This window comes from Prunus avium, chromosome 4 (genome assembly GCF_965620075.1).
Source record: "Prunus avium chromosome 4, drPruAviu1.hap1.1, whole genome shotgun sequence".
NCBI lineage: Eukaryota > Viridiplantae > Streptophyta > Magnoliopsida > Rosales > Rosaceae > Prunus > Prunus avium.
The window spans coordinates 34,706,621-34,719,560 of record NC_142287.1 but is presented as its reverse complement, the minus strand read 5'-3'; the positions used below and the strand labels follow the sequence as shown (position 1 = coordinate 34,719,560).

General features: G+C 37.1%; 1 protein-coding gene and 2 pseudogenes across 1 annotated transcript; all 3 read right to left on the bottom strand.

Moving 5' to 3' along the window:
• Nucleotides 1-425: 425 nt before the first annotated feature.
• LOC110755272 (senescence-specific cysteine protease SAG39-like) lies at nucleotides 426-1,444 on the bottom strand (annotated as a pseudogene).
• A 3,319-nt stretch (nucleotides 1,445-4,763) lies between these two features.
• Nucleotides 4,764-5,990, bottom strand: LOC110755231 (senescence-specific cysteine protease SAG39-like; annotated as a pseudogene).
• Nucleotides 5,991-6,577: 587 nt separating this feature from the next.
• On the bottom strand, nucleotides 6,578-11,703 carry MEE18 (maternal effect embryo arrest 18). The gene is made up of 14 exons (XM_021955793.2): nucleotides 11,441-11,703; nucleotides 11,236-11,352; nucleotides 11,027-11,159; nucleotides 10,632-10,728; nucleotides 10,471-10,514; nucleotides 10,135-10,291; nucleotides 9,693-9,764; nucleotides 9,043-9,126; nucleotides 8,611-8,712; nucleotides 8,398-8,445; nucleotides 8,070-8,195; nucleotides 7,720-7,812; nucleotides 7,150-7,340; nucleotides 6,578-7,024 (listed from the first exon to the last, which is right to left on the bottom strand). The coding sequence occupies exons 1-13, from the start codon at nucleotides 11,634-11,636 to the stop codon at nucleotides 7,218-7,220; spliced, it is 1,392 nt and encodes a 463-aa protein (XP_021811485.1). The 5' UTR covers nucleotides 11,637-11,703; the 3' UTR covers nucleotides 6,578-7,024; nucleotides 7,150-7,217.
• Nucleotides 11,704-12,940: the final 1,237 nt, after the last annotated feature.

The window sequence follows — 12,940 nt, the reverse complement described above, 5'->3', positions numbered from 1 at the left end:
GCATACACATACTTACATATCACTCTATTTTTGTAAAAAGAAAAAGTGCATCAAATTCACTTTGAGCAATTAAGCTAACAGGCATAGATAGGCATAAACCAATATAGTCTAAATAGCCAAGTGAGTAGGATATGACAAAGTCTGCAGGCATAGATAGGCATCAACCATATACATGCTATATGGTTTACACCAGGGATTTTGTTGGCCATATATATATGATGGTAGCTCACATATCAACATCTATGCAAATTCTCATGTGGCTAGCCAGCCTGTGTTTTAGATTCTTTAAAATAAATTAAAAGAAGAAGCAAGGCACAATTTCACCAGTGCCGATCTATTTAGTAGTTCGAGTGCACTAATGTATTGCCTAAAAATTCAAGAAAAAAAGTTCCATCATTGATTCCAAAACCTACATACTAAGAAATTACATGATCAATAAGAACACAAGATGAAGATTGAATATTTCCTAATAATTGCTATAGAAATTCAAGCAGTAGGATAAGAAGCTTTCACGGCAATGCCACAAAGGCCTTGCCTATGATGCACATCTCTTTGAATTCTTACATATCCACCCTCACCCCACTCTGCACCCCATGAGACTCGTTGGTTGGTACATCTTAATAACCTGTGATCTTTGCTGCATGATATGCTACCTTTTTCTTGTTGCAAATTCCATCAACTCCTCTATAGGGGTAGTTTGCTTCAGCTGCCAGGCCTTTGTTGCGCATTACAAACTTAAAGGCATCATCCATGAGACCACCCTCACAGCCTTGGTTCTCTCCCTGAGTGTCACAATCCACTATCTCTTGCTCCGAAAGAGACACGAGCTTCCCACTTTTCAGCTTTGTAGTGCCTTCTGTGGCTGCTACTGCAGAAAATGCCCAACAGCATCCTATATACCATATCACAATACAAGCCCGAGTTAGAAAAGATTAATGTGAACCACATAGTTGAAAACAAAAATTATGATGAGGGTATTAGTGATTTTGGCTAATTACCACATTCACCCTGGTCCTTGATGGGGGTGACAGCTCCCTTTTTTCTCCAATCCATGCTGGATGGGATTGCAGTCATGTTCTCATATCTAAAAGGTGTCTTAGATGACATGGGATTGAGGGATGTTCTGTATCGGTTGCGAGAGGCTTGGAATTCTTCCTAACTCTGGTCTGCATATCCATTGATGTTTAGCTTGCAAGGCTGATTGCTAGCATAGTTGAAGGACTCTATGAACTCCACATTGTCCTTGAATATCAGTAAACGCTTTCTTTTCCCTCTCTTCATCGTCCTTGTAGATGCGTCCATATCAAGCCATCCACTGCTCATGTCTATCTAACATGGAAGTATGAGCATCAAGCAATGTGCGGCAGTTGGCTTGGGGAGCCCACACCCCCAAGACTAAAAGTGTCAGTAGAATAGATGATGACTTTCTAAGTGTGAAAGCCATTATTTACTGGTTGAGGATGAAGGAAGTTGAGGTTCCATCCCAAAACCAATTGGCAACAGGGGGAGTAACCCAACTCCTTATAAGCCCTTGCTAGGTTTCTCAACTTTTCAATGTGGGACTCTTTACTTTCACAGAGGATTTGTGTGAAATGAATTTTGTTTATGCTTATGCTTATAGAAACAATCATGTAGTATCTAGCAGGCACACATTTTATCCCTCAAGAGATCTAAGTATATATAGAAGATCTCGGGATCTCGATCCGGCAATCTGTGGTGGCTTTGGCAACCAGGTTGCATTCCGGATATGTTGGCATGTTAGCGAGGGAAGTTTTCTTCTGCGGTTGATTAGGACTGAAGATAATTATATGCTAGTACTGTTTCACTATACTGAGGCTTAGTTTGGTATTGCTGTGCTTTTTAAAAAAACTGCTTCTGCTGTGCTGCGAGAATAAACAGCTGTGAAGTGAAGCAGCTAGGTGTTTGGTAATTCGTATTTGTAAAAGTGCTGTGAGTAAAAAAAGCAGTGTCATAGCGTTTGGTAAACTTTTTTTTAGAAGTGCTGTGAGAGTGTATAATGACCAAAAAGGGCATAATACAAAAGTGTTATTTATTTATTTATTTATGTTTTAAAACACAAGGAAGTTCAATACACTTACAATTTTTTTTTAAAGAATCTTAATTATAATTTACACTTTTCCCACACAAAAACAAAAACAAATTATTAAAAATAATAATTAAAAAAAAATTAAAAACTCAAAACCAGCCGACACCTTTCTTTTTGCCTTTTTCTCATTTTTATTTGTTTCTTCCTCTTCACTTCCTTTCTTTATTCTTCTTCCCTTCCTGTTTTCTTTTCTTCCTCTTTTCCTCTTCCTTCCCAGGCCCCCCCCCTCTCGCCCTTTTTTCCTTTCCTCTTCTCCTCCTTTCTCTTTTCTTCTTCCTTCCAAGACTTCTTCCCTTCCCATGTTTTTTTTTTAATTCTTCCTCTTTTCTTCTACCTTCCCAGGCCTCTTTTCTTCCTCTCTGGTTCTTTCTTCCCAGCCTCCCCCGCCACTCCATCGCCATCTATCTTCACTCTTTTTTTCCCCTTTCTTTCTTCCTCTTCCTCTTCTTCTTCTCTCCCTCCCCATCCGCCACTGCCAGGCCCCCTCCCCCCCCCCTTTTTTTTTTCCTCTGTTTCTTCCTTTCTTCTTCCTTTCCAGGCTCCATTCCCCTTTTTTTTTCTTCTTTCTCCCTCCTCTGCTTTCTCTTTTCTTCTTCCTTCACGGGCCCCAATTTTTTTTTCCTCTGTTTCTTCCTTTCTTCTTCCTTTCCAGGCTCCATTCCCCTTTTTTTAGCTTTGAGGGATTGAGGAAGGGAAAAAGTTGCAGAGAGAGGATGAGGTGAGGAAGTTGCAGAGAGAAAACAAAACAACTACAAAAAATCCAAGAGGAACAACTACTGGGAGGCTCGAACCGGGATAACGAGGATAAAAGTCTGTAATTGTTTGAAACAAATAAGGGCAATATGGGTAATATGAAAATTTCATTAAACCTTCCGCATGCTTCTCCTCGCAGCAGTTTTCAGAAGCAGCTCCCCACCTGCTTCTGTTTTTCAGCTTTGAATGACAGCAACTTATTAAATAAGCAGCTTATTTTTGTTTTACCAAACACCCAAATCTTCAAAACTTTTTTTTAAAGCTGCTTATTTTTTAAGTTAAGCAACCCCAAACCAGCCCTGAGATAGTCTTGGAAGTAGTTAGTCGAAGCATAAATGTTTCGTTTTGGTTGCTGAACCTGAAATCTAATGTGTGTTTGTACATCTTGCATCCCTTTTTCTCCGTACCCTTTACATGGAAATTGATAGGACAAAGCACCCAAGAGCTGTTCTCCCATTTCTCCTTCACATCAGTAATAGGTAATAAATTTTATTTTTGTTCACCCTATGGTAGAGGTATATTACATACTCTTGTAGATGTATTATCCTATGGTGTAGGTATATTGTTCTATTGCCTATTGCATAGGTATATATGTATTTTTCATATTTTCGACAACATGTAATAGTATTTTATGTACCTTTTTTTTTAATAAGTAGCATACAATTTTTATTTGTCTATTTTTTTGTATCTAAATTATAGGTAGTCTTCTAATTTATGTTCCTAACTTATAGGTAGTCTTTTAATTTATGTTCTTGACTTATAGGTAACACAATTTATAACCAAATTTTTTCCATTGCTAATAATAACACTCTTTACCTGTATGTTAGGTACATAATTTCATGTGGGTGCTTGCTTGAATAATTGGTATAATATGTGGGTTTTTACTATCATTAATTAAATTATATTTTATCCATATATTAGGTAAATATTATCAAGGAAAGAATTCAAAATTTAAATTCTAAAATTCAATTACGAGGAAATAATGCATTAAATTTAGATTTTCAATGTGTTTTCTTTATTTACCCCAATGGGTAACATCGACCAAAAAAAAAGAAGAAGAAGAACTCAAAAGACCTACATCTAAAACCAAAAATGTGTGGACTAAACTCAATGACAGCTAATTATTTTGGACCTAGATCTAAGAACCCCTTTTATTTATCGCATTACATATTACTTATTATATCAATCTAATGCACTGCATACATAGTTTACTACGTAAAAAGGCGCAAAGAACACACTTTTAACAAGGGCTTCAGAGAAACCTGGCGACTAATTGCATGTATTAATTAATGCCATTTGCTTATAATATTATTTTCTGTTTAGAATATAGGGATTCTTAGATCTAGGTCCAAAAAGTTCAGTCGGATTGACTCATTTTCTACTTCACTGTCATGAAACACATTTTCAATATTAGGCCATTAGAACTCGATTAATCCTCGTATAGAGTTTGTCATACCTAGCTAGCATATATAAGATGCATACACGTACTTACATATCACTCTATTTTTGTAAAAAGAAAAAGTGCATCAAATTCACTTTAAGCAATTACGCTAACAGGCATAGATAGGCATAAACCAATATAGTCTAAATAGCCAAGTGAGCAGGATATGACAAGGTCTGCAGCCATAGATAGGCATCAACCATATACATGCTATGTGGTTTACACCAGGTATCTTGTTGGCCATTTATATATGATGGTAACTCACATATCAACATCTTTGCAAATTCTCATGTGGCTAGCCAGCCTGTGTTTTAGATTCTTTAAAATAAAATAAAAGAAGAAGCAAGGCTCAATTTCACCTGTATCGATCTATTTAGTAGTTCGAGTGCACTAATGTATTGCCTAAAAATTCAAGAAAAAAAGTTCCATCATTGATTCCAAAACCTACATACTAAGAAATTACATGATCAATAAGAACACAAGATGAAGATTGAATATTTCCTAATAATTGCTATAGAAATTCAAGCAGTAGGATAAGAAGCTTTCATGGCAATGCCACAAAGGCCTTGCCTAGTATGCACATCTCTTTGAATTCTTACATATCCACCCTCACCCCACTCTGCACCCCATGAGTTTTTGACTAACCAATACTTGGTACCATCAGCACCTTCCCCATACCCAACTACAGTGACACCATGGTTCAAATGAGTTCCACAATCTCCTGTGAGAATCCCACGTGAGTAAACTGGAATTCGTATCCACCGGCGTCAATTGCAACAGAAACAGGTTGATTGGCCACGACCTTCAACAAAGCCAACTCGTTGGCTGGTACATCTTCATAACCTGTGATCTTTGCTGTATGATATGCTACCTTGTTCTTGTTGCAAATTCCATCAACTCCTCTATAAGGGTAGCTTGCTTCAGCTACCAGGCCTTTGTTGCGCATTACAAACTTAAAGGCATCATCCATGAGACCACCCTCACAGCCTTGGTTCTCACCCTGAGTGTCACAATCCACTAGCTCTTGCTCCGAAAGAGACACGAGCTTCCCACTTTTCAGCTTTGTAGTGCCTTCTGTGGCTGCCACTGCAGAAAATGCCCAACAGCATCCTATATACCATATCACAATACAAGCCCGAGTTAGAAAAGATTAATGTGAACCACATAGTTGAAAACAAAAATTATGATGAGGGTATTAGTGATTTTGGCTAATTACCACATTCACCCTGGTCCTTGATGAGGGTGACAGCTCCCTTTTTTCTCCAATTCATGCTGGATGGGATTGCAGTCACGTTCTCATAACTAAAAGGTGTCTTAGATGACATGGGATTGAGGGATGTTCTGTATCGGTTGCGAGAGGCTTGGAATTCTTCATGACTCTGGTCTGCAAATCCATTGATGTTTAGCTTGTAAGGCTGATTGCTAGCATAGTTGAAGGACTCTATGAACTCCACATTGTCCTTGAATATCAGGAAACGCTTTTCCCTCTCTTCATCGTCCTTGTAGATGCGTCCGTATCGAGCCATCCACTGCTCATGTCTATCTAACATGGAAGTATGAGCATCAAGCAATGTGCGGCAGTTGGCTTGGGAAGCCCACACCCCCAAGACTAAAAGTGTCAGTAGAATAGATGATGACTTTCTAAGTGTGAAAGCCATTATTTATTGGTTGAGGATTTGTGTGAAATGAATTTTGTTTATGCTTATGCTTATAGAAACAATCATGTAGTATCTAGCAGGCACACATTTTATCCCTCAAGAGATCTAAGTATATATAGAAGATCTCGGGATCTTGATCCGGCAATCTGTGGTGGCTTTGGCAACCAGGTTGCCTTCCGGATATGTTGGCTTGTTAGAGAGCGAAGTTTTCTTCTGCGGTTGATTAGGACTGAAGATAATTATCTGCTAGTACTGTTTCACTATACTGAGATAGTCTTGGAAGTAGTTAGTCTAAGCATAAATGTTTCGTTCGTTTTGGTTGCTGAACCTGAAATCTAATGTGTGTGTGTTTGTACATCTTGCATCCCTTTTTCTCCGTACCCTTTACATGGAAATGACCAAAAATAATAATAAGCCAATTAGGCAATTTATGTCCCTTGAAAAGCTAAATAAACTTGGTGTCATCCATTATTTGTTCAAAGAATTGCAGGGCTCTACATACATCAACGTGCTTGAGCCTTCAACGACATTACACATGGGCCTTAACAGACAGCCGTATTAAACACAATTCGCTCCTACGAAAATCAACACTAGTTTAATTATGAAATGACAACTAGGTTTTGGAGAATTGTCTAAGGATTAATTTCTCATTTTCTTTACAAAAAAAGAAAAAGAAAAGAAGAAGGTGCACATAAAGAAATATTCAAATTGCTAACCCTCGTACATGGGCCTTAACAAACAACGGTATTGACGTACAAATGACATGTATATATATATATATACACAAATCATTGAATACATAATCAAGTTCCATGCCCAAAAATGCAGTGACACTGACATTTCAATATTAATTTTTTTTTAAGGTCACGACTATCGAAGTCAATTCTGTACATAACTGGAAAGCACCTTGCGAGAGGTGTCACCGTCTCTGATTCTGAGTGGGCATATAAACTTGCTGCAATTCAATTGAAGTAGGGTTTCAACCTTCAAATAACACCAACAACTTCCCATCTACATCCTTGAACTGAAGATCACCTCACAGTCAAAATAAGCCAGAAAGTGTTCCTGAAATCAAACATAGTCAAATTTTAACATTAGTCACGTAATTGCAGCAAAATCTCCGGAAACATGAACTAGTACTTGATATGGAGAGCTGCTGTAAAAAGATTGATTTGCTGTTGAACTTGTACCTCATGAATAATGAAACTAATGAACAGCCACATGAAAATCACCATGCTTGCTCCTTTTTTAACTGTCATTAGACTACCGCTGTAAGATTTGTACTTGTGTATCTGCCTATCACGTCAACAAGGGCTTGTATTAACGACTTCGGGTCAAATACTACACCAGCTTTTGGATCATGTATAGAATCAACAACGATCTGCAGAAAGTCACTCTCATCAGAGCTTTAATATCCAGGTAACAAAGGAAAGAAAGACATTTGTGGGCATCAAGCACACTAAAAACAGGAAATTGATAGGACAAAGCACTCAACTTAGCCATTATGATGACATGACACTAGAAGCATTATATTTTATAACAAGGTCTTTAATCAAAAGTGCCAAATTACTCTCCATAAGAACTTGAATATCCTAGTCTAGGTTCATGAAAAATATCCAAGAATAGATATTCATCATAGATTCATAGTAAACGTAAAACTTTATAATTCCATTCAAAATTCAACATATATTTCTTTAGTTTATTAGAAGTAACAGAAAGCATTTGGACTCTGTTGAAAGTGGAGTTAAAACTATACATACCACATTAAAGATTCCTTGGGCAGCCAAGCGTTGAACATCTATAGGAATCTCACCACCTTTGGGCACTAATACGGTATTGATGTATTGGCTGGGCTGCATTGAATTACAAATTTGTAATAAATTACATGTTTATACATAAAACAAAAGGAAGCTTTCTTTTTCTTTAACGAGCACCAACAAAAAGAAGCTCCTGCTGCAACCCCAAACCACACCACCCCCACCCCTCCCCCCCTCCCCCCCTCCCCCTCCCCCCAAAACAAAAATATTTTTAAAAAACCATGTTTGCCACCAGAGATGTGACATTAATAATAATAGAAAACAACCATATGTAACTGCACTGACTAACTTACAAGGTTTGCAAGACAGTTATGAGGATTTCCATATGTTCGATTTAATGCATCTGTGATAGCAGTTACAAAGCAAGAAGCTGAAAAGCCACTTGTCTCTCGGTCACGGGTACCATTTAACAGAAGCACCTAGTATCAGGACAAACTGAATCAACTCAACATGTAACTTGACATGGAAAATAAATAATGCATTTGTTAATGTCTATCTATAAGACGACCCTGGACTACGTCAGAAAACTTTGCAACAGTCAAAGAAGAAACAATATGAAGACTTGTACAATTGGAACTTGTATCATGTAACATGTAACTTAAAAGAGTGATGAATAGGTACCTTGGGGCAGGACCTTGAAGATATAATCTCCCCAACGCCAATTAATACCTAAACAATGAGGCATAACAAATTAAAAATATGAATATACAGGTTTCTTACATGTCCAATCAAGAATTATCAGCTGGGCTCTAGAATCTTCTGAAAAAAGAAGAAGCAAATTCTAGTAAAATAAATAAGAAAATACAGCATATTTAATACGGGAAGTAATGTTACCAGTGATGGGCAAATAGAAGTAAAGAGGGATCCCATAGCATAAACTACGCAATCCACATTACGTAACTGATCCAAGACAGATGGGTTTGCAGCAGGGAAGACCTAATCATTGTGAAAACCATTGTTATGAGTTCTGATTTCAGGAACTGCAGAAGCATATGCATGGAATATGGAAGCATTTTAATCATCAGAAAAATGGGAGCCATGTACCAGTATTTTTTTCATAAGATGAGAAAATTAAAATTTTAAGGGTAGCGCCTGATTAAATTTTATAATGTTAAATACCTTGCAATATCAGAGAAAGGATAATGATTTAACAAAAGACTCCATTAGTGGCCCTTTATTTAAGTATACCAATAAAATCAACAAGGACAACTTTAGGGCATTACATGAAACTGATAAGAAAAGAAAAATATATGAAGTATCATTCACCTCATGCAGCAAGTTTTGGCCCTCACTTGACATGTAGAATACCCGCTTTATTCTCGAAGGAAGTGCTGGAAATGAAGAGCTTTCCTGTCCACAGTAAGCCATCACTTTCAATAAATGAGAAGTTCTTTACTATAATCCTGCCTCTAGAATTTGAGTGAAATGCAAAAATCAATCAGCCCTTAAATGTCTTTCCCAGTCTTAACACGATATGATGATAATGTGAATAGATCTTGGCTGGGTAAAATTACTAGAACCAATTAGAACGCCCAAACCCAATCAACTATTGTTGGTCAGAAACCCAAAGTGGAATTGAAACACCATCAAGATTTTAGTAAATGACTTTTATAAAACAATACCAAGAAATTGAATTAATAGTAGTGACATCATTTTCTATTTCGGGACACAACCAAATTCTCTCTCTTCAAACATGCACCATTACCTCACCAACAACACCATTACTACCATAGCATGCACCCACCACATTGACACCATCGAATCTCTCAAAACCACTATATGTTTTTTTATAAGGAATGAAACATTATTTTAATCCATGTCATGTGTTCTCAGGAAAAAACTTGAACTATCAGAATACTTCTGACGGAGAACCTATAGATTGAGACTTCCAGATCAAGAAAACCATATCAGCATACCTTATTGACAGGGTCCATATATCCCTTGGTTGGATGAGAAATTTCGTTCTGGCCTCGTATTATAGTTCCATCCTAGGGGGCACAATAAGGAATTCAGCATAATCAAGTATTGGCAGAATCTTGCAAACTATACTAGTTACATGAATTGATGATGATGGGAAAAGAAAAGAATACAACAAAGGTTTGAATCATTTTCATAAGGAGCATATAATTGTTATGTTACATATCTTCTGCAATTTACATAAATGAGAAGGTGCCAGTAGCATGGTTGGTAAAGTCTCTTAGCCAGACCTTAAATTCAACTTATAACGCAATTTCGACTATGGTTTGAAAGTACACATGTATCTTGCATTGCACCAGAACAATTAGTAAACCAATACCATAGCATAAAGTATATGCATGCATATCTCAGGGCACATGAATTGTATGTCAACAATCATACCCATAATTCACATCCTAATGTAAGCCTGTCGTTAGTAGAAATCACTGGGAGGACCAGACTCTCTGAGGGGATATCTGACACACGAGAAAACAAAAATATTGCAGCATCTAAGGACTGAAAAAATGTGCGTGCTCCTGCGAAGAAGAAATTACCAATGCTGCAGAAATTATGAAATCAGTTAAGCAAAGAAATAATATTATCATGAAAGATAATTATTGTAGTCCATCTTTCAAACATTTATTAGTTAAAGAAAGTGGATTACTGAATTTCAATTAAGCACCATAATGAAACAAAACAGAAATACACCAAGTCACAGCTATTGTGAAGATTTCACACCTGCCATTACTGAAGCAAAATGATTCATCAGATCGCCGGAGAATCTGCATTTGAAAAAGGCAATTGAAGAAGTTCAGAAGAGTTCAACAGCAGTTCGAAATCAGAAGACATATAAATCAAATTAATAGAGGCAATATAGCATTGCCAACCCGATTACTAACCTGATTCTGAAAATAAACTAGAAAAGCTCGAATGGTTTCCCTGTAGGGTTTTGATACTCCCGTCCATAGCGAATTTTCTCCTTCCACAATATCATACCTGTCAAATTCTCAACTCAGCAGACTGTTACTCAATACCCCACCATAGTAACACCTAGCACGTAAATGAGAATAATTTAGGACATAGAATAACATACCACCTAGAAATGACAAATACAAAAGAAAGCAGGCAGGACCCCAATACATTGTTGAAAATCAGAAGAAAAGTCCATAAACATCATCATACTTCACTATTTGCTCAACATTTTTGCCTAACATCAGTTCTAATGCAGAACACTGCTATAGAATTTCCATAAATAGTAGTAAAAGCAAAAAAAACGAAGGTAGCAAAACATTACCATTCAGATTTGGCTTGACGCGAATCAAGAGGTAAACGGTGACCAAGCAATCTCCGGACTGCCACAGCCTCAGAAGAGCTCTTATCAGCCAATCTCAAACATCTGGACCGTATATCTCCAACAGCAGGACCACCTAAAACACAACCACGAACAATGAGAAAAAAAAACCAGATACGAAGAAATTGAAAAGGAAGAGAGAAGTTCATTACCGAGAACGCGAACAATCTCAGCCGTACTTCCTCCATCGTCGGAAACAGGAAGGACGTGAGCTACGCGAGTAGTGAAATTCTTGAGCTCCTCAACGACGCCGTTGAACGCAGTCCCACCTGCAATTACGAAAATAGAAGAGGTCAGCTTTTTTCCTTTTCCTGGAATTTTCTATTGCATTTGTTGATTAACGAGGCGGAGAGGGACCTGAGAAGACGAGCAAGGAGGGCATGACAGGGCTAGGGTTAGGGATGGAGGAGAAGGAGTAGCAACGGAAATGTTTAGGGTTTTGGGAGCGAAGGGTAGACATGGAATGAGATCTCCAAGGAAATTGGGGGAAACTGAGAGTGAGAAGCAGAGAGGGAAAGCGAGAGGTACATGGGCCCAACCAACAGTCCGCCATATTCCCGCGTCTTTCCTACCGCACCTTCTCTTTTTTTCTTTTCTTTCCGCTTTTTTTAGGGAAATCTCTTCTTCCCATCAATCTTTTTCCTTTTTTCAGGCCAAAAAATAAAATATATTTTTCCATTCTGACAAAAAACAGAGTATCTTTTTTCACCCCAAAAAAAAAACAGAGTAACTTTGTGAGTGGAGTATAGCTCACTATGTGAGTGTCGTGTGGCCATAGGTTCTAAACTCCCATGCACCATGAAGTTTGTGTGTAAAACTCCCCCTCCTCCAATCGCGGGAGAGCATATTTTCTCTTGTTTTTCTTTATATAATGTGGTATAGTAATGTTGTCTTCCTATCATTTTTCTAACTTAACCGTTCTCGTTTATAATATTTAGTATTGTTCTAGATTGACATGCAAGCAACAATTATATATATATCATTATCGCCCCATAATTCACAATAAATTTGCAGTTTATTTTCGTCATTTTTTAGGGTGATATTCTAAATCATTCTAAGGTATGAGGAGGAGATTTGAACTCCGTTTTAAGGGGCTGACACACTATATTGGTCAACTAACCTAACCACATTTGCATTTCCATCGCACTTTGAATTATCGACAAATGCTATTGTGGATACCAAATATCATTAATCTAGTCATAAAATTAACTGATTTATTAATTTATGTTAGGATGTTGGGTGTGAGAGTTTAATTTAAATATGGTGGGTTTGGTTTTAACATAAAGAAAACAAAAAAACTTTGGTGGGATGTTCATATCAGGATGCAAGCTCAACCAACCAAAGCCTATAACATGCAAGAAGCTCTATGTCAACGAAAATGAATTTTTGTAGGATGTTCATGTTCATCTCACGGTGAGAGAGAGACCAACTTTATACAAAGCATTTTTGGCTGCTCTGCATAAAACTCAACCAAAATGAGCACATTTAAAACAAATTCTGAACCAATGTGTTGTTTTCATTCATAAATAAATAAATAAAACAAATTAAAATTGTTTGACAGACAAAAACGTGCACCGCATCTTTCTTTATTTATTTATTTATTTTCAATAAAATAAAATGAAATTATGGTTTATTGAATGAAAAATCAGCTAAAACTAAAAGTATGAAGAACACAAGCGCATAAGGCCAAATCTTTGACAAACAAAACCCATAAAACCCCAAATAGAAATGAATATTTTAAAAAATAAATATTAATTTTGTATTTAATCTTCAATCAGTTGAATCTAGGCAAAGAGCCAAACACCAAGTTAGTACAATAATACTAAATAAAATGACTGGGACTTTTCTGTGACAGAG

Coding starts and splice junctions, on each gene's coding strand:
- MEE18 (XM_021955793.2), bottom strand. CDS start 11,636: ATGGCGGACTGTTGGTTGGGCCCATGTACCTCTCGCTTTCCCTCTCTG. Junction 9,765..10,134: donor CATTAGGATGTGAATTATGG/GTATGATTGTTG, acceptor TGTGCCCCCTAG/GATGGAACTATAATACGAGG. Junction 9,127..9,692: donor ATATGGACCCTGTCAATAAG/GTATGCTGATAT, acceptor TACTGTGGACAG/GAAAGCTCTTCATTTCCAGC.